General features: G+C 47.5%; 1 protein-coding gene and 1 long non-coding RNA gene across 8 annotated transcripts in view; one reads left to right on the top strand and one right to left on the bottom strand.

Annotated features, from left to right (window-relative positions):
- Positions 1–18,576, bottom strand: part of LOC113491468 (sodium- and chloride-dependent GABA transporter 1-like) — a 55,948-nt gene extending 37,372 nt beyond the window's left edge. For 2 of the 7 annotated variants that reach the window (XM_026868413.1, XM_026868414.1), the window contains exons 1-5: positions 18,427–18,576; positions 9,115–9,455; positions 3,871–4,002; positions 3,079–3,179; positions 346–455 (exon numbers count right to left, since the gene is read on the bottom strand). In XM_026868413.1, coding sequence (XP_026724214.1) covers positions 346–455; positions 3,079–3,179; positions 3,871–4,002; positions 9,115–9,349 — 578 coding nt within the window. In that variant the 5' untranslated portion in view covers positions 9,350–9,455; positions 18,427–18,576. Of the gene's footprint in view, positions 1–345; positions 456–3,078; positions 3,180–3,870; positions 4,003–4,631; positions 4,885–9,114; positions 9,456–12,155; positions 12,523–16,241; positions 16,366–17,253; positions 17,277–18,426 lie in introns of those variants that run through there. The other 5 variants (XM_026868411.1, XM_026868408.1, XM_026868412.1 and 2 more) reach the window with 5 other exon arrangements.
- On the top strand, positions 3–25,705 carry LOC113491470. Its single transcript, XR_003400413.1, has 3 exons — positions 3–101; positions 23,409–23,412; positions 25,693–25,705. It is a non-coding gene; the product is annotated as an uncharacterized LOC113491470 (long non-coding RNA).
- Positions 25,706–26,332: the final 627 nt, after the last annotated feature.

The following is a 26,332-nucleotide window of genomic DNA, read 5'->3' as shown; positions in this document are numbered from 1 at the left end:
GAGGTGGAAGAGGTTGCATTAAAGGCAAGTTTGGCCCTTGGGGACAGAGGGCGTGGAGATTCCGGAGACATCTGGAGGGTGAAGGGCCAGGCACAGATGAGGTTCATCATGGCGGCATAAAGGGAGAAGAGAGGCAAGGAGGCTGTTATCCTCTCCATCCATCTGGCCTGTGGCTGCACAGCACACCCCATTCCCATGCCCACCTCAGCCAATGGCTGGTTCTGATGCCCTCCTGCCAAGGCTGTCCAAGAAAAGGTGCCAGCGGGCACAGCTGCAGCCCCAGTGAGCAGGCATGATGGCCGTGGTGAGGGGGAGAAACCTGGTGTAGGCAGGCTGTGGACGTACTCCCAGAACTCGGTGACGGCACTGGTGAGGTTGGTGGTGTCGGTCAGGGAGAAGTTGGAGAAGCAGCGGTTGGTGTTCCAGGCATTCCCACAGCTCTGCCATGGCAGGTCCTGCGCCAGCACAAGGACAGCAAGGTTATCATTAATGTGACATCTCCCACTGGCGAGAAGTGAAATTTGTTTTCTTTTAAATTTTTTTTTTTTTTTTTTTTTTTTGCAAAGAGGATGGGAAGTTCCTCTGGACAGGCAGGAACTTTGCAGCCAAAAGCATTAAATGATTTTTCAAGACACTGATACATGTGACATGGACTTTCCAGGAAACAATATCATGATGTGATTAGGGCAATGCTGTAGCTCTCATAAAATGTTAGCAATTCCCCAGATAGAAAGTAATTTCCAATTAACTGTTGGTAATTAATAGCTACTAATTAAAATAGCTATTGGGGAACATTGTGTATATAATCATTACAGCTTTTGGCTAGCTTCACTCAACAAGTGGTTGGAATTTAATGCACAAAGAATAAACACTGATTTGTTTCTTATCTCTCATTTATACCAAGCTTCAATGCTTAAAATGCAATGTGGCATTGAGAATGGGGGTTAACCGTTTGTCTACGTGAATAAACTAATGTAATATAAGCCCAGGAGTAAATATAAAGCGTAGTAGCTATTTCATGCTGTTCCCCGCCCTGATTGCAAGCAGCACAAAGGGATTCCTGTGAGACATTTATACTGTAGGTATCAGTGTGATGGCAGAACACAACTACAGATTTAATGTAATCAGCTCTGACACCGCAAGCAATGAAACCTCAGTGTCAGGGGCTGTGCGAGCACACAGGGCAACTCACCCATGCCATGTAGTGCCACAGCCAAGGCAGTCCAACAAGAGCAGCTCAGATATGTCTCCATGTGAAGCAATATCAGTTTCTGAGTGCAGTACATGTAGATAAATGCAGAATGGCTATTCTGGATGATTTCCCTCTGCAGATAAGACCTCAGGCTCCAGATCAACAAAGCTTTAGGAAGATTTTTGTATCTGTTCCTATTCATCCATGAACACAGACCCCTTTAGAAATATTATCCGTGTTTTAAGTGCTTTGTGACCTCAGTGCCTTTAAGTGCTGCCTTCACCCCCCATCTAAATGAGTTCACTTCAGCAGATGATACCTCCTAACGTATAGGTTGGCTTGGCAGAAGAAGGATGATGGGAGGGGCAGGTGGGGACACCCCAGTGGCCACCCAGGCTCTTCGCATCCACCCAGTGATATCATTGTGGACTTGCTAATTGCACTGAAGCAAATGCAATGACTCAAGCAGTGATGCACAGCAGCCCTTCAACCAAGTTCTTTGCACATCAGATATGCTGTGTAGCTCTTATAAGGAGAGGCAGGCAGGGGGACAGTTTATTGCTGCTCCATTTCCTCTGAATTTCAGAGGACAGAAACTGCAGAATGCAAGCTAGGTTCCTGTTCAGGTCCAAAATACTCCTGGTCAAATTTAGGAGGAACAGGGTCAGGCATCAGCCTAGCTTTTTAATTTGTACCTTGGCTCCTTTGGAGAATATGGAATTATCTCTGGTAAAAGAAAAGGCCTTGAACTGAATACCTGTGTAGATACAAGTACTGTCACCAGTCAGGTCTGTGACACCTGCCTGTACCAAAGCCTCATCCTAACATGCATCCTGCCCAGGGTAGAACAGGGATGGGTTCTTCTGGGGTTGATTTCTGTTAATCTGGGAATCCCCCAATAGTGCACCTAATCATCCACAATTGACAATTTTGTTCTGGACCGACAAGCCTGCAGTGGGTATTGGCAGTAGAAACACAGCTAGGAATGCCAAACAGAATATTTTAGCAAAAGTCTTGACAGATACTTTAAATTTTTGATCAAAATGTAAAACTGGAGGTACAACATTCATAACAGTATTTCAGGGTTATACCTAAATGAGAAAAGATCCCATGTGAATCACGGAGTAGATGCCTTTAAGGTTGCAGGTTGCTCAGAGAGTTAAGGGACCTCTTCCCAGCTGTTGGTCTGAAACAAATTGTTCAGCTACCAAGAACTTAATGTGGGGAGTGATTCAGACCTTGTATGGTGGAAGACCCTGCTACAGAAGAGGAACCCACTATAAACCACAACCCCAAGGTACATGATAAGGGAAAGTAATAAGCAGATGTCTAAATGCTTTCTGAATCATTTTCCCGGAGAAAACAAAACAAAACAAACAAACAAACACACAAAAAAAAAAAACAAAAAAAAAAAAACAACAAACACCCTTGGGATTTTATTTATCAAGAGAAGCATAAATGAGGACTAACTAAGTCCTCCATAAAGGAGGATTAAGTCCTGGATAATAAGAATATGTTGTGACAAAATCAGTTGTAGAATTGTGCAGCTCTTAGATTCACACAGCTCTAGAAATATGACAGAGACACAGGGTGGGCTTTAAAGACTGATGTAATTGGCAACACTTTCCAGAGGGGGGAATGGGACCATCCCCTCCAGAGGACCACCCTCTCCAGAGGACAGCATCAGTACCCATCAGCACTACACAACTGCCTCCAGGGCTGAGGAACCTCTTTGGAAAGGATCCATCAGAGTGATGACAAAGACTCTTTGCACAGACTACAAGCAGTTAGTTCATGTTTTGTGGCATAAACAACTCCTCCCCATAAAACAGAGAGTAAAGACTCAGTGCAGACAATGCCATGCTGTAGACAAGTCTGTGACTCACTGCGGTGAAAGAGTTGAAGAGATAGTAGAGAGCCCAGGCAATGATGACAATGTAGTAGATGTTCAGCCAGAAGGAGAGAACTACAGCTGCCAGCCCCACTCCTACGAATGAAGGCAGAGAGCAGCATCAATCCAGGTCTCTGGTGCCCAACCGTAATCACAGACATCACCACAAGTTTTGTGGCAGAGCCAGGAAAAGTGAACCAGCTCATCAGTGCAGTGCCTGATACAATTATGCCAAACTGGTGAGCAAAGAAGGCTTGTTACCTCACATCTCTCACCCATCCATTTTCACTTGGTGGACAGTGCTACCTTTTAGTATGCTACAGGTAGTTTAGGACAGGGCTCCATGAAAATAGGAACTGGTCACTTCCCTGGCAGAATCACTCTTTCCTACACACAAGGCATTTATAAATCACCACTGGTTTCCAGAATGCTGTTACTCCAGACATGGCAACATGTTCACATCTCCTATCTACAGCTTTCCCACAGAACTAAAGTGAGCCCATGTCGCAAGGCCCAGAACAAGTCTTTTGCAAGCAGAGGCCCTCTATGTCCCTGCTGCTCATAAAGTACTTTATCATCACACAAGACTGCTTGAACAGAACACAGTGATGTTAGTGACTGTAGACATCAAGGTAAAGGGCAGATTGATAAAGACAGAAGAAAAAAATGTCCCTCACCTGCCACCCCATCCCAGTCCCCAGGGATCTGCTGATTTTCTTCCCAAACCATTCAAGAGTATTTGTCTGTAGTTATGTGCCATTGCCATCACAAACTTACAGTACAGTACCTTTAAACATAGGTGCTAATTTCCAGACTCCCAGTCCGCCAACAGAGGTGTACTGTCCCAGGGCAGTTTCCAGCAGGAAGAGAGGAATCCCAGCAAACACCAGTGTCAGGAAATAGGGAATGAGGAAAGCCCCTGAAAGAAGCAATGTTAGCAGATGGTTCTCCCTTTTACTAAGAAGTAAATGCCTCCAGCTGTGGTTTCTTGCTCTGCAGCACCCATGTGATGACTTGCTAGGGGCAACAGTTTGCAACTGGAGTTGGTATATTCAGTGAGTCTCCCATTCTGATCACCACTGCCTTCCCCTCATCAGTTCCTATCACTATGGATATATAGGTATCATAAATGCACATTGTTAGATTTAGGCAATGCTAAGGCAAATCTGACAATAAACCCAAAAGCTTGGACACTGACACTAGTAACTTGTTCTTGTTGATGTTTTCTGACTTACCTGCAGCAGCTCCCAATTCTTCACCTTGAGGGAAAAGGGTACAGCAATATCCTGCACTGGTCACTACTTTCTTTGTTTGTAGCCGCTTCTGTCTTTTAAGGAAACTGGCTAAAACTGTATTTGCTCTTGTAACAGTCCTATACACCTCCACACCCTTGTTCTAGGTTTTACCATTAAAATTCCTGGTGAAAACATTTCTCTGTGGATCCTATGGAAATAATTTCATCACTAGAAATAAGGTAGTGCAGTCATTCACTAGAGATATTATTTGTACCTCGTTATTAGAAAAGCAAATAGCATAGGAGAGCCTCACCATGTGATTTGAAGGCTGTACATGTTCAGGTCATCCTGACTTCTAGGATCTAGGACAAAGCTCATTCTCCAGCTTCCTCATGCATGTGCTGAAGCATGCCAGCATTCCTGAGGAGAACAAACTCTTGCAGAAGATGCTGGGTGGGGAGGGAGAGGGGACACTCAGTTTGCTCAGAAGCATCTGGCCAGGTTCAGGACAGCACTGGTTTCTGCACTATCTAGACAGCTGAGTTGTCAGTCTGAGTCTTCTTTTCCTGATATTAGTGGGAAAGAAGACATGGAGCCAGTGAGCAAAGCCACTCTTGAAGAGTTGGAGTCCAGCTTGCACCTGGCAGAACAGCTGCTCTGTGAGGGCAGGGAAGAAGCGAGGCACAGCCAGGGATGCTGGCTTGGGGGACACCCAGCTGGGGACACCTGCCTGACAAGCAGGGAGCTGAGCCCAGCTGGGAGAGGCAGGCGCCAGCACCCAACATGGGAGTCCACGGGAGGCAGCGTGCAAGAAGCGTTGGCAGCCAGTGGCAGGGAGAAAACATGCTCTGGGCCAGGAGCTCGATGACCATGAGCCTGAATTGCAAGCTGGTGTGGAAGCACAGACTCTCGGCTTCACCAGGAGCCTGGCATGGAGGAGCAAACAGCTTTGAGCATGGCTGTGGGAGGAGGGCTGCCTGCTCGGCATCCTCCCTGCGCTTTCGCCAGCTGCCGCGGCCTGCAAGGTCCAGCCCCCTAGGAGACCTGCGGGAAGCCAGGGTCAGCTCCAAGGACATGGATGCTGCCTCACTACCGTTGTGCCTCACTGTAGAGTTTGGAGACTTGAGTTTATCAGCAATCACAGTGCCTCACTTGCGTCTGTGCAAGCAGCTAATGAAATTTGTCCACAGCCCTGATGATCCTTGTGATGAACCCTGATGAAAAATGATCCTGCATTTTTCATCTACAGCAGTCCAGGAGGGTTTGTAGGTGAAAAATTTTATTAGATTATTGAGAAAAAAAAAACAGACAAACTTTTGGACACAGGTCATTTATCCTGGCTTGACAAAAATCCTCTAAAATAAGGGAAAATCTACAAAGCAGACTGCAGCCTTGAACTGAGGTCAGTTGACAATGACACTGCAGGCATGGATAACATCCCCAGGTGCTGTACAGCCAGAGAGGAAATCAGTTCTGAAATTTGTACCTAAAATTTGTATGCCTTTGCCAAAATCCTTGGCACAGAGAGAAAGGGCTGGTCTTTAATCTCTGGCCCTGGATGGGCTGCTGAAAGGTCTGGTTCAGTTCCTGGCCTGCTACAAATGATTGTGTGTGACTTTCGGAGAGTCTAAACCTGTCTCCAAAGTCCATGGGTCAAAGGGGTGATGATATTTGTCCTGCCCTGCCTGCTCAGGGCACTCTTTGAGGCAGGGGAGGATCACACAGCTCCTGGCACCCACTGTGCCGCCCCAAATTTGCCTGCAGTCTGCAGCTCCTAATGCTGTACAGCAAGGAATAATAATTAATGCTTAAAACAGCGAACACTGCCCACAAATCAAAAGTTGAGCATTACAAGCTGTTACATACCGTTGCTTGGAGTCTCAACATGTAAATGAGAAATGCATGTTGCTTATTTAAAGAAATGTTCTTCTCTCAAGTTATTCAAGCTCAGGATCTCTCAGACAATTTTTAGCACCTACTGAGCTGCATTTAGAGTCGATTTAGAGTCTGGTAAAATCCTGTTGACATCAGAAAGACTGCATGAGGTTAGAAATTGGTGTAGAGGCTGAAGTGTTAGTCATAGCTGGGCACATTCAGCTGTGTGCAGAGCCAGCAGGGAGCCCAGGCATCTCTTTAGGTAAAACCTGCTCCCCGCAGAGGGTGGGTCTAGTGCTGGGCTGCTGTACCCTGGCTGAATATCCCCTAATTATGTGCCCAATTACAATGCTGAACAAATTAGCTGTGAGCTGATACAATGTGACAGCAGTAAGTGAGATGACAATATTTCCATTCAGTTCAATTTGCCTGTGCGTAATGGAAGCAGCCCACACGACGGTGCTCCGAGCAGTGCACATGCAGGACGCTAAAATTAGTCTCACCCACAGTCTGCTCTGCTCCGCAGGCGCCTCCATCGAGGTACAGCCAAGACGGTGCCCACCCAATTGTGAATCAGATGTCGTGCGACCCTTCCTCGTTGCTCTGCATCGGCTCCCAGTGACGCTTTCGTGCGTCAGCTCTCCTGCCTGTCTCCGGCATCAGCAGCCTCCACTTGCTGCTCATTATTTCCAGCTGCAGGAACAGTCGTGCCTGCGAACAGGCAGGCTGGGTAGGGGTGAAAGGAACGAGTGATACAGGCTGCCATAAACAGCATGAACTGGCAAGCAAGGCAGGGTGTCTGAGAGGAGGCAGGTATCAATCCACGCATTTCACTTGTCCAGCATTTCTGCTCACAGCTGCCTGATCCTCTGCATGCCTGCTGCTGCCAGGGCAGAGATCACCCTGTATGTCATTGCTAATGCTAACGATAGCACTCCCCACCTCCACAGCACCCTCCATCCTAGGATCTCAGCTGATTTTATAAATATAATTGATTTTAGCTTCAAAACACCCCTCATCTAATTATAGATATTGTCATCCCCACCTTTATGTGTGAGGAGACAGAGCCATGGGCAGCGCAGATCTGGTGCATTTGAGGTGGCGCAGCAATCACCAGACAGAAACTGGGCTAAAAAACAGTGCTGGGGCTTAGCCACGGGGCTAATGTTGTATGAGGAGGGCTAGTGCAGTCAGATGCCATTGTGTGGCTAGATGAAAATGGCAGACTCACACCACGTCTCCGGCGATGGTGGCACAGGCTCCCCTAGGTAGACCTGTCTGATTCACATAAACCTCACCTGGCTCAGCCACACATTCATGCCTCTGCACAAAATGACATACTGAATTCAAAATCTTCATGTCAAAATGGTAACTGTCCAGTGTCCCACTGGGACTCAGTCCACATGCTTGAGAGAAATATCCCCCTAAATGTCGTGGAGCTACATGGACAGACCACTGCAGGGAATTAGACCCCTCTCCTCTTTTCCAGGATGGGCAGAGAAGAGCATCCTACACAGCATTGACTACAGCATGGACCACAGAAGTGGGCTGGCAGTATGAGAAATCATGAGAGCTTAAGACAAAGTGGGTTTTGAAAAGGGAAGTCAAGGCAAAGAAACATGTGGAAAAGAAGCATGAGAAGAGACCCTCAGAGCAGCATCAATGAACAAGACAGTGGGGACAAGGGAGCTAAGAAGGAAGCAAAGAACAACATGGGAAGACTAGCAGGCAATGCTAAAATTATATGTACAGCCTTAAGGCTGAGACAAAGGGGTATGAACTTTTTGTGGGAAGTTGTGATAAATGGTTCAAGGAGGTGAGCAGCTCTTCAAAGGGAGAGGGAAGGTTATGTTAGTAACAGGCAGAAACAACAGGAGAGTCGGGCATGGGAGGTGAGAAGAAAGAGCCTCTGCTCTATTGACATCAGAGCAGCCCCTACTCCCCTCCACAGAAGCATCTCCCTGCCAAAGCTGAAGAAATGGTACCATTTTAGAAGGGAGTTGAGGCACATGAGTGTATTTTCTGACTTGATCCAAGACATGCAGAAAGTCTATAGCTGGACAGGGAGCTGATCTCCCAGATCTCTTGATTTCTAGCCCAGCACTGTTTCCCCATCTGCCTGCCTTTCTCTAGCCTTGCAATGGTTTGGCAAAGTCCCACATGAGGACTGGTAAAGAAAGGCTGTAGTGGCGCAATAATAAAAAGAATAAGAAAAGCTGGTTTTAGCTGTCCACAGAGGAGGACACTGCTACCAGCTGCATCACAGTTACTGTAAATCCTTTGCCAGCTGCTACCTTCTCTCATGGCCTCTGTTTTCCAAACATTAGGACAGAGACAACAACTGTGACCCTTCTCACAGCACTGTAGAAAGTCAAAGCTCATTTCCTTCCATAGATGATGACACTCATGCATGCCTGTGTACATGTACATATGTATGTATGCTTGTATATATGTCTACACAGACCTGCTATGGTCCATGCAAAGCTTCTAATCAAAACTCCTCAGACACATGACCCAAATCCAGATACAAAATCAGTACCTCTTGAGAATACACTAGACTGAGGAGAAACTTAACATTAGCAGATATTGATTTCCCTGGGAATGCCCCAGTATCCAGCTGGAGGCCTATGTACGTAGCCCTCCTTGTAAATAAATGATCCCAGACACTCTGCTGCAAATTTGGACTGCAGAAGCTTAACAAAACTCAAACTTCTTGTTATGTTTCGTTGGGCTGCTTCTTCCCAACCTGCACTTGCTAGTAAAGCCCAGAGACTAGTCTCCTGACAGCGTAACAATTCACATCATGAGGGAGAGCTCTCGGCCAGGGAACCAGCCACATGCCCAGACCCCCACCAAACCAAAGCCTGTTCAGACAACATGGCTCCTCAGGGATGAGCACGAGCACTGTGCGTTTCTCTCACCTCCTCCATTCTTGCCGCAGAGATACGGGAAGCGCCAGACGTTGCCTAGCCCAATAGCATAGCCCACGCAGGACAGCAAGAAGTCAAATCTCCCCTTCCAGGAGCCTCTGTCTGGGATCTCCTTCTTTTCGGTGCTCACGGCCTTGGAGGCACTGGGATCTGACTCCTCCAGGGCTGCCTGCTTCACCTTGGACGGAGAGCTCAGCTCGACAGAGGTGGTGTCCATCTTGCCCATTGTAACTCAGATGTACAGGCACTCTTGCTTAGGGGCTGAAGGAGCAGGAAGAGCAGCCTCCACCCTGGCTGAGCATGGATGAAATGGGAAGCACTGGGCAAAGCTCCTGATGAGAAAGTAGAGAAAGAAGGCATCCTGTGTTAATGTAGTGGGCTTGGGGGGGCCCTTGCTGGGTCGGAGATGGACTCACTGGATAGACTGGTACACATCAGAGCAGCCCATCCATACTTCCTTGCTTTTCCCAGAGAGGAAAAAGGAGGATAATTTTGCCTTGCTTCACAGTTGCCCTTCTGAGGAGTCATGGTTATGCAGACTGCTAACAACAGGCTCGGACCTGGTTGTTACTAGCACATAGCAACTCTCATCTTATCTTCTCTTCATCCCAACACCTGCTCTGCAGGAAAAACTCCAGGACCAGTATGCATGCAGGGAAGTTACAACCCATGGGTGACCCATCACAGAGCGGTCCAGGCAGAGAAATATATCTAGCACATCTGAGCAACAGTGGAAAAAGACATGATGGAGGTGCCCCATTCCCCAGGTCTGGAGCCCAAAACTGAGTGCACAAGCCACAGAGCCATCTGAGAGATCATGTGGTCCAGCCAGCCATGCATGGCTATGAAGGTGTAGCTTTACAATGGCACCTCCACTACAGACATGCCCCACATTGCAATCCCATGCCCTAATTCCCTGTCATGGCAGCAACACAGCCATGACCACAGCTGTGTACCTGCAATGCGTGGCAAGGAAATCGCTCATCTACTCAGCACCTCCTTGTACACCATGTCACATGTGGTATTGTTATCGCCAGGTGTATTCAGATGATGCTTACTAGTGACTATAGCCAGCCTGTGAACCACTGAAATCCCATTAAGTCAGGACTCTGAAGTCCTGAGGATTAATTGGACAAGTCTGACAAAAAAAATTAAGGAACATTTCCATTGATTTTAGACCCTAAGAAGTATATAACCAGCACATTAAAAAAAATTCAGAAAGAAAGCAAGAACAGTCTATTACAGCAGTATATAAAATAATATTGCACTTATGTCTTGAAAACTAAGTGCAGTTCTCCCTTCCCTTTACAGAAGCTACTGCCAAGTCAGAAAAAGGCATACAGAAGTACCAAAAGGATGCTCAAAAGTGTGGAACATCTTCCATGTGAGGAAAGGTTCAATGAACCAGGATCCATTGTCCTGTGGAAGAGGTGACTGACAGGGGCCTAGAAATGTATCAGCACTATAGAATATGAGTATACACTATTTCTGACACAAGAACTATGGGGATTAAATAAAGACAGCAGGTAGTAGGTTGAAAAAGAGCAAAACATGATACTCCACAAAATGCACAGCTATGGAGTGAGGTTCCTCATCCCAGAACACACTAGATGCTAAAAGTTTACATGACTGCGATAAGAAAATCAAGAGGAAAAATAATAGAAGAAAAATCCACCAGGCGCTATCACTGTGGTTCAGGGAGTCCCTGAGCTGCAAGTTGTTGGGGGTTGAAGAACAATTCCAAGGAAGTATCACTCCCTACTTTTCCTGGTTTTATCCTCTCCCCTCAGCATCTGCCCTCAGCCACTGCAGAAGACAGGATCTGGGTCTGGCATGGCTTTGGATCTCACCCAGTTCTCAGCCCATTTTATGCAGAGCCAAATTTAAGCCTCCACTAGGAGCCATAAGAGTAACCAGGGCTAAATCTCCCAGAGAAGTCTGTTGACAAAAACATTCCCAGAAAAAAAAAAAAAAAAAAAAAAAAAAAAAAAAAAAAAGGAAAACAGAGTGAGTATATCAGGAAACAAAGCAATGCTTTGAAGAGGTGGCGTGCTCTAGCAGTTAAAGTTGGCCTTGGTTGAGGATCTTTCTCTTGGCAGTATTGTCTCCTACGCAAACAGTACCTACTTGCCCCATGGGATGCTTGGGAGACTTATTAACCACAGTTTCTAAAGCATCCTGAAGAGAGATGGTCTCCCAAGCCCAGGCTCAATGGCAGTATTGGCTCCTACTTACTACAATTGACACTCCATGATGACAGCAGATGGATTTCCTTTCCTCACAGAATTTGTCACTGAGGTTAGAAAAACTGTGTCAACTGTGAAGGGAATGGCTGAACCAGAAAATACTTGTAATCCATTCTGATATGTCAGTAGAGAAGCCAAAAATCTCCTGGCTGTGGGATGAAGGCTGTAATCAAAGCCCTCTGACCTATGGAGCCAGCCCTGGGCCTCACAACTCTTCTAGCACAAGGATGGTTCCAAGTAAGCCCAGAAGTAAGTGGAAGTACAAAAAAGCGTTCTGGGGAGAAGAGATCATTTCACATAGCCCATAAGCAGACACCACAACAAATCATTGCTAGACACCCAACACAAAGGCTTTAGTGAACAGATCCCCTTTCTGTCCTACACCTTGTGATAGCACTGTCACACCAGCTCCTGGCTCCTCAGTAAGGCAGGGAGCAAAAGGATTTTACAGAACATGTAGGAGGGAAGTAAAATAAAGACAATTTATAAATCAAAACAGAAGAAATAGCACCAAAACCCCTGGGAAGAATTCAGCGCTGGGCTAAGTCAGGATAATTAGCTATGCCTGGAGACATAACAAATTAGGCTCAGCAGAAGCCATTTTGACTCACTTCTTTTTCTGAGACAAAAAGCAGTAGGTAAGATGCTATCTTTAAAAAGTAGGTATATATCCTGCTCTCCCCATGCTCTTTTCCCTTTTCTAGCTAGATGATCACACCTCATATTTCATATATTTGGGGTAGGATGACAGAGGAGCAGCAGATCATACTGGTAGTTTTTTCTTACCTGAGAAGTGAGGTCCTTCATCTCCAGCTCAGAAAGGATAAACTAGATTTATAGAAGTTTCTCCACAGTGAAGAAATAGGAAAACAGTCAAGATGACCCACTGAAGGTTCATCCCACCTACTGTCCTGTCTTCTACAGTGATGGATGATTAGGGCAGAAGGGCTCATGCGTGTCCTGCAGCCCAGATGCGCCATGTCCTTCCCTGGACATGCAGCTCTGACCAGGAAAAATATAGGCATCAGTTGCTCCAGGCTAAGTGTTTGACTCCTATGTTTAGACATCAGCTCACATGCTGGACAAGTGGTCCTACTGGGACAAAATGTACCAGCCCCTCCACATGGGTCTCCTCCAGCACAACTGCAGGGCTCTGCCCTGTGCTAACAGCCTAGAGAGAGCAGAGGTGGTTCAGCAGCTCTCTGTCATGTCACATTATTCATTCTGAAAAGCACACGGTGTTTTGGGCACAGCAAAACGCCTGAAGGACTCAAAATGATAATCAATAAGAGCAGAGCCACAAGCTGGAGGTGGGCTCTGCTTTGCAAGGACCTGAAAACAAGGTCAAAGAGTTTAAAGATGACACTATAGCAGGTTTCTCATTTGGCTTCTTTTAAACACATCATATTCTGAAGCCAAGATTTTCAAAACAATCACTAAAAGCTATGGTCATAAATCCCGAGCAGTAAAGTAGTGACCTGAGTTTCACCGAGTTGTGCAGAAAGCTTGGTCTTCTGCTGCGTAAGCCAATAAAAACAGTTGCATGGTCCCCAGCAGGTGCAGAGCCAGGCTGAAACACATTCTGGTAAACAGTCCTTCCCCTCCTGTTTTGAGGAATTTCACTTCAAATAAGAAAATAGCCCTGAAAGAGTATTACCTCCACTTGAAACGCTGCTGCCTGAAACTGCTAACAATGGTGACCTTTTTGCTTTCCCCTGCTTCAGTGTGAAATATTAACAGTCTCCTCAAATTTGAAAGAAACCAAACATTTCAAGGGTATAAAACTGCCCAAAATGAAACAGCAAAATTACCCATGCAAACGTGTGCGAGAAATACTTTCACACCTCCCCACCTCCTATTTGTCAGTGTTTTAACAACCACACGAATCACTTCTGACCCATGCAGGTAGAGGCACAATTAGTTTAATTACATGGCACAGGCTGTTGTTCAGTCAATTAGACTTTTCCTTCCATCCACACCATTTTAATGACAGCCAAGTAACCCCAAGGCTCTTGCATCTTGTTTAAAGCTGTGACCAGCTGATCAGGGCACAGCAGATGCTCAGCTGATTTTCTGCTTGCTGCAGTGCAGCATATGCTTGAGCTTTCCTCATCCATGACAGCTGGAGGGTCTGGGGAAGAGCTCCCCGTGGGAGCCTGAGGATGCTGTTGGGGTGCTGGACACACATGGAACCTTCTCAGAGCTATCTCATGTTTCATAGCCCTCTCCACATGCTGCCCAAGTGGCAGCCACTGCAGACACCCAACCTTTCACCTCCCTTCACCTGAAGAGAAGTGATTGCTTGATCAGAGGAGAAATCAGCACTCACAGAGGATGCGATAAGAAAGTAAATCAACTCACTTGGGTAATGGAGCTGCTGGGTGGCCTTCACGTCCACCCAGCTTTTCCACCCTTCTGCATGAGATTTGGGTTGTTGATGACCAGGTCTGACATGCAGCTGTTGCCCAACCTCCTTCCTCCACCAGCAGCCCTGGGTGAGTTACATCACTCCCGATGATGTGGCAGGTGAGGTTGGTACCACACCACATCCCTATCCAGATGAGCATCCAGATGAGGTGAGGGGGCAAGGGGGGGCATAAGTTGGTGTTTTGTAAACCATTAAACAAACAGCATGTCCCCATGAGGCCAGAACACATCTCACAGCCCACAGCTGCGATCCTGGGAGGGCTGTGACAGTCCCTCACGGCCCTGAAAAAAGCAGGTGAAGAACTGCTGAGCTGCTGGACCTGGCTGCAGCCTACTGCATGGTCACTTTGCCAAGTGGCACCTCGATTTTTGCATTACACACAGAGGACGCATTTGGTCAGCAGTTGCAGTGCTCTCTCTGGCTCTGGATGCCTGCTTGAATCTCTTCTGGTTCCTCTTCCAGGGGGAAGCAGGGTCAGATCCTGCTCCCAGCCACAGACTGCTTCACCCACCACCGCTGCTCTCACCTCAGTGGCTGGGGCTGCCTCATGTTGCCTCCAAGGAAAGCAGGGGGTTTGTGCCTTTTTTGAACAATGCAAACGATGCATCCTCTGAGCTGTTTTAGCACTCTTCTTTAAAGCTCATCTTAGCACTTGAGAAGCTTGCCCGGGGAGCAGAGAGCTGTGAGGGCTCTTTCTAGGCTCCCACAGACTGTCTAGATCCATCCTGAGTAACTGCAGCAGCATGAGGATCAAGGCCAGGCCACATCCTGTTCCCCTTGTAGCAGCCTCCAAGCCAAGCTGCAGGCAGCTCCCTGAGCCCCCGCCACCTCTGAGATTGGGAAAGACAGATAAGTGGCTTAAAGGCATCCCTGTCTCCATCCTCCTCAGTGAAATTACCATGGTAGAAAGATTAAAGGCCTATTTCTGCCCAGTTTAAATGTGCTAATTAAATTCAGAATTGTTTTCCTTTTCTTACATAGTGCAAGCTGGCACGCTGGGATGCCAGCTTCATTATACTAGTAGTTTATACAGTTTTGCTATGTAATTCTTTTGTCCTGCCTGAAGAAACATGGACATTTTTAGCCCAGATTTCTTGCACAAAGACCCATCTGTCTGTTCCCAACCCCAGTTACTTTTTGAGCTCACTGCTATGTTTCACCCATAGCTGAAAAAAGGAGCACAGCCCTCAAAAACATCAAGTTCCTCAAGAAATAGGGAATGGAGAGAGGGAAGAGACTCAGGTTAGTGCTTCTCCCGAGGAAGGGCTGTAGGGTGACCCCAGGAGTTCCTCATCATGCACCATGCTCCAGCCAGCCTGTGTGCAGGGGACCAGGGAGGAGGGAGGCATCTCCTAGGAGGGCAGCCTGGAGATGTGGCAGACAGGCAGGAACACTGAGGATGGGGGGGCTAGTGTGGGGGACTAGAAAGACAGTAAGCACTGCCATAAGGGACCTGTCATGAGAGGTGGAAGGACAAAGGACATTATGAAGTTAAAAGCAGGTATCATTAGTTCTGCTGAGCAAAAAAAAACCCAACTCACTGTTCCTCCTCTAGGACAGAAGCTGATGTTTTGCATGTATTTCTCCACATTTTTGTACTCACAATCCAATAACATTAATTGGCCTCCTCTGCCTGCCTTGCTCCTTGCTAAGAGACAATCCCACTCCAGGGAGACTAAACCTTCCAGTGACTTCAACAAGAACATAGCTGACGCAGAAGTGCCTAAAAATGAGCACAGAGAACTATTTCAGCTGGAATTTCTCACTTGCCTCATATCTCCCGTTCCTTTTCATTACAGCCCAGCGTGGGGTCCAGGCACTGCCACCACAGTGTGGGCTGGCATCCCTGCTGGCACTTTTTCCCCAGAGGCTGCAGTGTCACAGCTCAGCGGATGCAGCGTGAGTTACTGCTCCTGTCGGCCACTACCTTACCAAAACTGTGCCTCTGAGCCAAGATTTTAGCTCAGACTCTGAACCGCAGCAATATCCTCTGTGAGGCTGTGGCCTTCACAGCAGTAGATTTCCCCATCTTGACAGGAGTCACAAGTACTCTGCAAAAGGCATGGCTGTGCAGTGCGTGAGGGGGGGAAATAGTAACTTCATACCCGTAGAGCTGGATTTGATGTGCCTCCAGATACATCGTAAGTAATGTCAGTGGCTATTTGCTGTATTGGGCTTGATATGTTTTTGGTGGTTTTTTATGTTTTTTCTTTTTTTGGTGTGAAGTCATTGAACAGAGCAAATTGGGCAAAATTGGTCTTGCAATGAAAAGTGATGACATTCACCTAAGAAAGTCACCTTGGACTTTGTTGCCACAATTTAATAATGGAAAAAAGTGAATAAAGAAAAAAATAATTGACAAAGAAAGAGCGGAAACAAGCATGAGAATGATCCAGAGTATGCCTTGAAGTGTCCAGCATGGCAGAGGAGTGATCTCTCCTCACCTTGCGTGGCAGAGGAGCAAAGGACTGTCCACTGGTGTACCCTGAGGCCAGGAAGCTTGCAGCTGGGGACATTCCCCATCCACATGGCACAGATGAGTCCAGCCTGCTCCACACTGCCCAGCACCTTGGAATAACGAGCAGGTAAAAACCTGCACTGCCTCAAAAATGTCTGCTACAGCATTCAGCTGAAAGCACAAAAGGGAAGATAGATTGGAGAAGGAGGAGACAAAATGCAGACATTCCCTCTGCTCATTCTGGGTAGGGTCGCAGCAGCTACTGAGTGCTGCATCAAGTCACCAAGAGCTCATTCAAAATGTGGCACCTGTAAAGCTGCCCAGCGCCACTCTGGCACACGTATTCAGCTCCAAGAAAGACCAGAGCCTCACTACACAGAGCACATCACTTTACTGCTGCAGCACAGCCAATCCAAAGAGGAAATCTGTGCCCCACTTTCAGATGCCAAACTCTTTGTTCTCCTTCTCCATGAAACCAGAGAGATAATCATGCCCCAGAGCCTTGAGGCTGCTGCAAGGCTCCATTTGTTCATATGCTTTTTTTGGGGTGGAAAACAGAGAACAGAAGAGCCAGCTCCCTCCACAGGAACCATGCATGAGCACTGTTAGTCAGCAGCTCCTTGGCTGAGGTTTTCCTTGAAACAGCCCAGAAAATGTGCTCATTACCCAGTAAGGGCACTATGCCCCACTGTCTAGGATCAGCCTGCAACTAGCTGGGCATTATTATCTCTACTACTTTAACATTCAGATCTTCCTTCTCTCCCTAATTCTTGTGCAATGTGTGATACAGCAGTGCCAAAGGATCAGCTCTTCCACTGGGGCTTGTGATATCAGGAGATAAGGCAGATGAAGGAAAAGGCTGTTGTCCCTGTTGCCTTAGCTAGACACCTGAGCCACAGCTCACACAGTCCGTCCGTGACAGGGGACCCTGACCCTTCGGGGCCAGGCATAGCCTTTACTGCATGAGCATCTCCACAGGGGCCATGCATGGCACTCACTTTTTCTATTCCCAGCGACCAGGACCCAGCATCATGGGGAGGTCCACCCCCAGTATAAGGACATTAGTTATTTGTTCTTTGTTCTCATTAAGTTTATCCAGAAGAAAATACATTTCCAGTTGCATGTCTTCAGCCTGATTCTTGTTCTCCTCAGAACAAAATCTTAAACTGTTGCAGAGCTTCTCTTGGAGGGAGAAAAACTGAAATTAAATGTGCTGGAGGTCTCCACCAGACTCTGGCAGAATCAAAGCAAGGTCACCAGCAAACTGGGAAGCCTTTTGTAGCCAGGCTGCGGCTGTCTCTTCATCCAAGCAGCACTCATGGGAGGTGGGGAGCAGGGAGTAGGTAGGAGGGGAGGGAGGAGGCGGATGAGTTTGGCCATTTCTCCAGTGCTGTAAAGACAGAGGGATGGGGAGGGCTTCACCTAGGGAGTGAGACACCTCCTTCAGGGGCAGAGTCTCTTGGAAATAGATAGGAACAAAGGGCACAGATATAGCCCCCTGAAACCCCCCAGCAACTGTAGAGGAAAGGAAGGAAGCTCAGCTCCACTGCCAGAGACAGCCAGAGACAGCAGGACCTCTGTAAAGGGGTGCCGAGAGCCTGAAATGGCTGTGGGTTTGGGTTGACCCTTGAGTCTGGAGTGCACAAGGCTGGGAAGAGCTGTCCCAGCCCAGGGAGGCGCAGCTGTACCAATCCCTTTTCTATGCATATCACCTAGCCCATCCCCTGAGCCCTACCCACAGGAGATCAGACCGTCCCCAGGTTAACGTCCTGGGCTTCACTTAAGTGCTGTTACAGCGTCTTTACTGAGCCATCATTTAAGCTCATTACATCTCCCCCCAGTCCACAGGCTTTCCATGTTTCAGGTCCCAAATATCACTTTTGGGTGCTGCTCTGGGCCCACCGCTCTGTCCCCATTTGCTCACCTCTCCAGCACCTTTTGGAAGGCAGAAACCATCCTTCATACCACCTTGTCCTCAGGGTGCAGAGCCCCTCAGCCCCACATCCAACCCAGCGTGGATGGAGGATTGCTCAGCACCTGCAATAGCAGTTCCCCAGGGATGCTCATGCAGGCTGTTGGCTCTTCTCCACCGCCGCTGCAATGATCCCTTCCCTGTCCCCAGCGCACATGTTCCCAAGACTAGACACAGCCATCCCTGTGGACGCACCTACCTCACGGTGCTGGCCAGTTGGGGGTCCTTGGGGTGCACAGAGTTGCTCACAGAGACACCAGCCCAGAGAGGCACATACTAACCTGCTCCTGAACACAGAGGGGAACTATGAGCCCTCCTGCCGTGGGGCCCCTCTCCCCCTGCCTCACCCTACACAGCTCCTCATTGCCTGTATCGATGAGCCCTTAATGAGCTTTGAGCTCACGTCCAGTCAAATCAACACCCTGCATGTCACGGGTGTGGGGCGGGGGGGGTACACAGAAACACTGGAAAAACACACGTCTCTGGGAGAGAAGAGGCTCCAAGGTCATGAGCAGGAGGGAGGGCAGGAGCAAAGGGCATGGTGCCAGAAAATGAGGGAGGCAACAGGTGCGGGGGTTGCATGGGGTTGGTTGCACCCATGTTGCTACAGCAGTTTCTGCAAGGATGGCTGCAGCAATACCTAAGAGGCCACGCTAAAGACACTGTGCACACTCCTTGCCCTCCATGTTTGCAGTCAGACAGTGGTCTCCATCTTCTTCACAGGCAGCGTTGGCTGCAGGCATGCAAAGGATGCAGAGGTCTCACACACTATGTGTGGCAGGGAGGTTGAGTCTCTGACCATAAGCCTCTCCTGCTTTCACACAGCCCTGCTCAGCACAGCCCCTGCACAGGGCCTGCCTTGTAACAATGCAGCCCTGTGAAGGGGGAAGAGGGCACACAGAGCTCAGGAGGAACTGTCCCAAAGGACACCACGGTGTCACCGGTCAAGTGTACTGCTGGCTGTGGGTCAGGCTTTTGGTGTGGAAGGGAAAGGCAGAGGAAGAGGAATCCTTCTTATTTGAAGTGTCAGCTACCAGCCACCAGCCAAGGAAAGGAGCCACATGCTAATGACCAGTTGTTTAGTGTGTAAATCCTGTTATTGGCTCTAAAAGGGGTTGAGTGAACCTTTATTTCCCTTTTCTTTTCCTTTTTGAGGCCCAAGACAATTTGCATCCACTGGGAACATGGAGAAGTCTCTTGCAAAGGCAGAGTGTAGGAGCTGCTGGCTCTGTGAGCATTGCCTTATTAGCGGCAGCATTTTCAGAGGTGCAGGGGAAGGAGCCCAAGTGAATCAAAGCATAATTTTGCCCAGAGATTGTAGGTAAAAATGACACCTACTCACTTACCAGCTCCTCTCTTTGTGTGAAAGCAGAGCTAGGTATGCTTAAATTAGTGGCAAAAGTACACTTAGCAGCTTTCAGTGCTGTGGAGACTACATGGCCAGTGACCTGGATTACCCCCATACCCTTCAGCCCATATATGAGGGTTTGCTTCTTCCTAGCCATGACCTCACACCAACTCCCTGGATGATCAGGGGGGGCTGAGGGTACTCCAGCAATCCCACACATTTTATTCCTTGTTAATAGAAGTCATCTTCTTTAGAAGTCCCCTGTGTCTCCTTAGCGCACACATTTGCACTCACAACCCATCACAGCTAAACCTAACACAGCTCACCTACCATAGCCCTTAACCCATATGGATGGGTGGGAAAACAGGCTTTTCGTACATCTTTGTGGAGGTTGCTGCTAGTGGTTCCATCTATGTGCTAATATCCTGCTAATGGGCTATATTTAAAAATCAGGTTTCAGGCTAGGCAGACACTAGAAGAGCATGGAGGAGGCTGTAAGACCCCCAACAGGTTATTTCGGCCATTAAAGGAGAAAGATAGTGGTGCCAGGAGAGCTGGCAAGAGGGAAAATGACAAAATAAAATTATTTTTGCTGGGTAAACCCAGGAGGGTTTGAGACCTGAGTGGGAGGATTGCATGCAGGCTGGAGGCATCCTGACAAAAAGACATCCTCTCTAAGCTGAAGTAAATGCTGTGAGTGGAAATCTCTTCTGAGAGCGAGTCAGGGGTCTGACAGAGCACCTCGATTCCTCTCCTCTGCCATGGAGCCTGTGTTCCCCTCACCACTCTGTGAACTTGAGTACTTCTTATTTATTAGCTAATAAAAGAGAGGTAAACTACAACTGTCTCATAAATCTTTCCTTTAGACTCTTGTCTAGGATAAAAAACAGTCAGTGAAAATGTGCTGCCCTTGCTCCCTAGAAAACCCATTCTGCATTTTTGCACGTGAGTGTATAGCCTGCACTGGCCAGATCTGCAAGGATGGGGAGTGTGCAGTGCCGAACAGCGTAATCATGATTGTCCATCATGCCATGGACCTCTCCTGGAAGTGATGACAGTTGAGTCCCACAGCAGGGAGACTAAGTCCCTGCCCAAGGCTTACAGTGTTTTGGAGAGCTTCTTCCCAGCTCTCAGTGAAAGCTGGACTGGCAGAGGTGTGCTTCCCCCATCCCCTGGGGAATGCACGGGCACAGCCCTGGATGTGCTGGGGATGTGCTGGACCCTGTAGGAGGCTCAGCTCCCCCTCATCTACCACGCTTGCTTTGCAGCTGCCACGGGGCCCAAGCTGGCAAAGGGTTTTTTGAATGTAATGCTGTGTTACCAGGTCAGATTTGTTTCAGCCAAACAAACCAAATTAAAGCAGGTACCTGCAGATGGTAGTTTCAGTAGGGGGCTAGCAGCAAAGCCCCTGGACTCGTTTTGTCAAAAGGAATGAAAATTCAGCTACCAAGATATCATAACTTTCCTGTGCATACCATGCCTGGCATTAGCCTGTCCATCACTGTTCCCTCTTGGTCTTCAATCTCTCCTCAAGGCCCACTGCTGATGTGACACCTCCTAAAATAAAAAGACAGAGAAAGATGGCAGCAGTTTGCTTGCAGGGCAGGTGCAGATCTCAGGTCTGAGAAAACGGGCCTGTTATATGCATTTTCACAGCTCCCCACGAAGTCCTGGCTGAGAAACACATGAGAACAGTAGGAGGTCTGCTGGAAACACCAGTTGCCATAGGTGAAGACATTCAATCCTGTCACTGGAAGCACAGCAAACCATCTCCCCACTTCATGCACTGGTGGTCTAGAGAAAAAACAGGCCAGGAAGCAGTCATTTCCACTAAAGGGATAAAAACTGTATTTGAAAGCAACAAGTGTTTTCTGTGTAGCAGTTGTGTGAGTTAAGAGGCAGAAGCAGGCAGTATCAAAGGCAATAGGAGCAAGAATGTCTCTCAGCATCAGTCAGAGCAATCCCTTCATTTCCCAGAAGAAAGGAAAGTGGGACCAAGAAAAGAAGGGAGTACATGCATATTTCATATTTGGCTCGAACTGGACACGGACCGGTAAACCCAAATGAATTTGGAAACATGCCTTAGGAGAGAAGTGGAATTTGTTTGGAAGGGTGGGATTTGGATCTGTTCTCTTGGTTGTTGTCCATAAACATTCATGAGACTAAATTTTGATTCACCAGCTTGTTCCCAAAAAAATGGGAGCTTGGCAGATACTCAGACAAATACTTGCTGGCTTGAGTATTCATGTTTGAAGCGTTTGGGCTGCCACCTCCAAAGCTTTTGGTGGTTTGGGCAGTATCCAGCAAAAGAGCCCAACGCCACCATATAATCTGGGTGAGTAAACACAAGTGCAAAGACTGTTTTCTGAGTAACAGCTATTGGATGTGATGACAGCAGTAAAAGCAGCCAAATAATCAGGCTCGCCATCTCTTGGTTTAAAATTCATTTGCAAAAATCATTAGCACAATCATCGTAAAATAAGCAGAAGTATAATCACTCAAGGATAATTTGCAAAGAGGAATAGGGCTGTGCTCACTGAAAAGAGCTGCTACTAGCTGTGAGGCTGCCTGGCTCTGACTGAGCCCACCAAGTCCACCACCTCCAAAGGAAAGCAAAGCTGGCCACCACAGCAGACCTGGCAGGCCCTGCTTTTCTGAGCCCAGCCTGAGGCATGGCCTTCTCCTCCACAACCTCAGCAATCCTGCCAGCCAGTGGTTGGGAGCCAACTGGGCTCCTCCTGACCTTGGGCAACTTGTGCAATTGTTCCCAGTCAAGGTGGGATGAGCCAGTCCTATGGCATAGGGCAAGGTCTTGCCACACACATTTATATTTTTCCGCTGGCTGCCAGGCATGCTCCTGGGACAACCATCTTCTCTGAAATATCCTTCTTCCAGAAACCTGTCCAATACTTTCCACAGCTAGCACTTTTATTTACAGTTGCCTTCACCCACTGGTCTTAAATCGACATCTATGCCACTTGCCCCTGCAGCTGCTAGGAGCCCTTGGGAACAATTTCTTCTGGAGATCACTTGTATCAAAGACTGGACGTTTTTAAATCACTTCCACTGCCAGCAGTGCAAACAAAGCAGAACATGTGGAGGAACAAAAGATGTAAAAGAAATATAGTAAGAACAAAACTAGAAATAAGTATGAAGAAAGAAAATGAATACTCACCCTGGAGGAGCTTAAAGGTGACCTGCAAAAGAAAAATAGGCTGGGTTGAAGCACTTTTGTTCAGGCCTCACCTATTCATTTTTTTTTTTCCCCTGGAATACTCTGGAGACAGGGAGAACTAGTGAGATAATGTCACTGGAGATACTGGCAGTAAGACTTTATCCACTGTGAAACAGTCAAGTTCTGTTAAGCTCGATGTTTTTTCTATTGTTTGTCCTGTGCATTTCACCTTAACTCATGTGGTTGAGAAATGCCTGGGAGAAAAGCTTCCTCTGCTAAAGATTTATCAGCACTGAGCTTTTGGTCAGCAAGTGAAACCTGAAGGACCAAGAGTCCTCCAGCACAAAATGAAGAAGATCAATCTGACAAGTCCTGAAATGTGTTACAGGAGGAGAGGGAATATTAGGTAGAAGAGAAAGAAAAGGCCATTAAAATAAAATCCATGCATTCAAAGAGGTCACAATGGCATTTTTCCCTACTTTTTTTCAATAAAGAGCCTTCACTTCCAGTTTGTTTGGATAGAGTGCTTTTAGGTGTGTGACCAATTTTTCCATTTGTTTGAAATAAAAAAAAAGCTGTATATATGGAAGTTTCTGCGAGGAGAGAAACACTGCTTCACACAGGGTATCATGCCCATTAATTTTCTCAACAGCTAAAGCACAGTGAAAGCTCAGGCCTCTGCACTATCACAATGTCAGCAGCAAAGGTGGTGCTTGAGGATGGCCTATACCTGTGGCTAGCTCAGCCTGTTCATCTCATCAGCCTGATAGATACAGCGCCTCACTGCAGCACAAAGTCTGTTTCCTGCTGGGCAAAGACAGACCTGAGTTGCCCTTCCGAAGTGTGAGGTTTAATTACCAGTGCCTGCCTCCCAGGAGCTGCCAGAAAGTTCTCAAGCTGACTGCTGGTTAGTCTCTAAGCACTGACAAGGGTACAGCACCTGCCTGTGGGCTTTTAGCTTCCTCCAGAGATGCTCTGAAGGCCAGAGTCCCCAGACTGCAAGCATGTCTGGGGTCCAGGTGATGCAGGGACACTGGTGTTGCCAGAGGGCCCCACAGGGTCCAGAAGGCCATGTACCACTGGTGTCCATGGTGGGATTTGGGAGTAGACTCAGCATGGCAGAGTCTCCCCTTGCCCCTGTTTTCCCAGCTATCTCCCCTGTTGTAGGGGCATCTGAGTGAAACTGGATGCCCAGTGCCCCTCTGATGCCTCCTGGTATCAATACCTCCTGGCCAGCACACCAACAAGGGGCACGAGGCCCTGGGAACCAGAAGTGAGAGCTATCACGGACACAACCACAGGATTTTTGCAGGGAGAAGGACTTCTGGTAGAACTTGTATAGGAGCAGGTTTACAGTACCTACCCACTGCAGGGAGCTCTCTTAGGTTTTGACTACACATAAGCAAGCAGTGCTGCCCATCTAAATCAAAACCAGTTAGACTAAATTAAATCAGAGCAGCCCACTTTGCAAGCTTGATTATTCTAGTTTAAAGACTATTTGGGTGATAGGCAGACATAGTCACGTTGATAAAATTGTGCCTGTGTCTGCAGGTTGTTTTGATAAATGTAGTTAAAAAACCTGAGCATCTTTCTATCAGTGAAACTGCTCTCACAAGGGTCTGTGATGATTTAGCTCTATTGCTTCTAATCCATCCAAAGCGATGTGAAAAGTAACACTGTGTTCAACTAGCTCGAACTTGATCTTGATGGACTTAATATAAATTCAAATTAATATGAATGGAACGTAATTAGAAGTGTCCTAATGTACTCTGGAAAATTTAACTGAAATCACATATCCTAACTTTAAAGTAGCACGTTTACTTTACATTAAAGTAGCACATTTACTTACGTTTACTAGTTACATCATCGGTATAACTCTGCAAGGAGACTGTATGATATTTCCCCTGTTTATTAGGAGGCTTATGCTGATGAAAGCTGAGGGAGGTGCTTTAAATTCAGCATAAGTACAGTCATACTGATGCCGCTTCTCAGTACAACTGCATGGCAGCGTTCTCCTAGAGGGAGAAGAAGCCTTGCTGAGTGACTGTGTTTGACCTCAAAAGCATAGGGGTGTGGGGAAAAATGTGATAGGTGTGGAGAAAAAAGAGGATGAAATTGAGTATGACATGCAAGCCAGGGCAATTTAACAAAAGAGGCAGTGTAACCCTTGCCCACTGCAGGTGCTCCATCATGGTAAGTACATGGGCCTTGGGGACAAGAGGAGGAGGAAGAACAAAGGCCCAGCTCCTCTGTGAAGTGCCACGCAGGTGCAACCTCATTTATCACCACGTAGGAAGGGATGGTGCCTGCACCGTGGGGAAAAATGTCTCCAGTCTGCATCCTTCCTGCTGCTTGCCCACGTGAGGCACACAACCAAAACGAGCCCTGGTTTGCAACAACCGTGTTTAAACGTCTGGGGGAATTGCTTCTATTGATAGAAACGGATGGTGGGAATTGCTTTGACGCCATTTGATGTGCGGTAGTCAGCCCATTCAACGGACTTTGGCCAGAACATCCAGAAGGTGCTGCTGACACCTCTGCCCAGAGTCAGTAAAACACACTTCCCTTCCTTACAGAGAGGAAAGACTTCAGAAAGTTTTACCAAGATGACAAACTACGTCTACTTATAGCCAAGATCTCTATGCCCACAAACTCGAAACACCAGCAGCAACGTATTTACTTACCAGTGTCGGTCACAACATGGACACCAGTGGTTGTGATTTAGACACAAAAAAATACCAAAGCATAATTCTCCCCGATGCCCCAACTCAGATGCAGCCATGCGGAGATGCACATCTGAGATCAGTAACTCTTTTCTGAAAGGGACCAGCCCCCTTTTGCCCTTCTCCCCTTCACATGAAGTCTTGCAGGGGCCCAAGGACTGAACTGCAAAGGCTTTGCATCTGCCCCCCCAAACTGCAGGCTGTGACAGCTGCTTGGAGAGACCCTGCAAAAGTAACCACACAGGTCAGCACTCCCCTGCCCTGATAAAGCCCAACTCCAACTGCCTGGAGATCAGGGATGCAGGAAAGTGGGACTGAGCTTGACCACCCCCAAATGCAAGGGAAATGCCACCCCTGTCTTGAATTGCAAAAGATGCGGAGGTCAGGAGTCATATTGAAAATTACATTATGTAAAGTTTTAGGCACCAAATAACTTTAAAAAGCTGCATCTTTTAACTGCTCTCTAGGACAGGTAACTCACAAAAAAAAAAAAAAAAGGGGGGGGAGAGGGATTAATTCCTTTTACAATTTGTCACTGTAAAATCAAATGTTCTTAAAACATTCAAATATCACTCACCCACAGTCTCTGAAAAAAACTACCTGTGCCTGACCGCACCGCTCACCCACACAGAGACACACACTCCCATGCTTGGGCTCCTGGACAAGGAGGTTTATGGAACAGGACAGCTGGAGGCTGCCTCCAGGCTCATTTTAGCTTACACTTTAGCTGAGCATTGGGTGTAAAATTGAGCCCTACAAAAGCAGCCAGGAATGGGAGAGCCCGATGTTGGTGACAGGACAGACACCCATGGGACAGGGCTGCATGGGGCATGGGAGGGAGGACTCCACCGCCATCTCC

Source organism: Athene cunicularia, assembly GCF_003259725.1.
Source record: "Athene cunicularia isolate RWA chromosome 1 unlocalized genomic scaffold, athCun1 chr1_part2, whole genome shotgun sequence".
NCBI classification, from domain to species: Eukaryota; Metazoa; Chordata; class Aves; order Strigiformes; family Strigidae; genus Athene; species Athene cunicularia.
The sequence above is the reverse complement of the archived record's forward strand: the minus strand, read 5'-3'. Positions and strand labels throughout refer to the sequence as shown.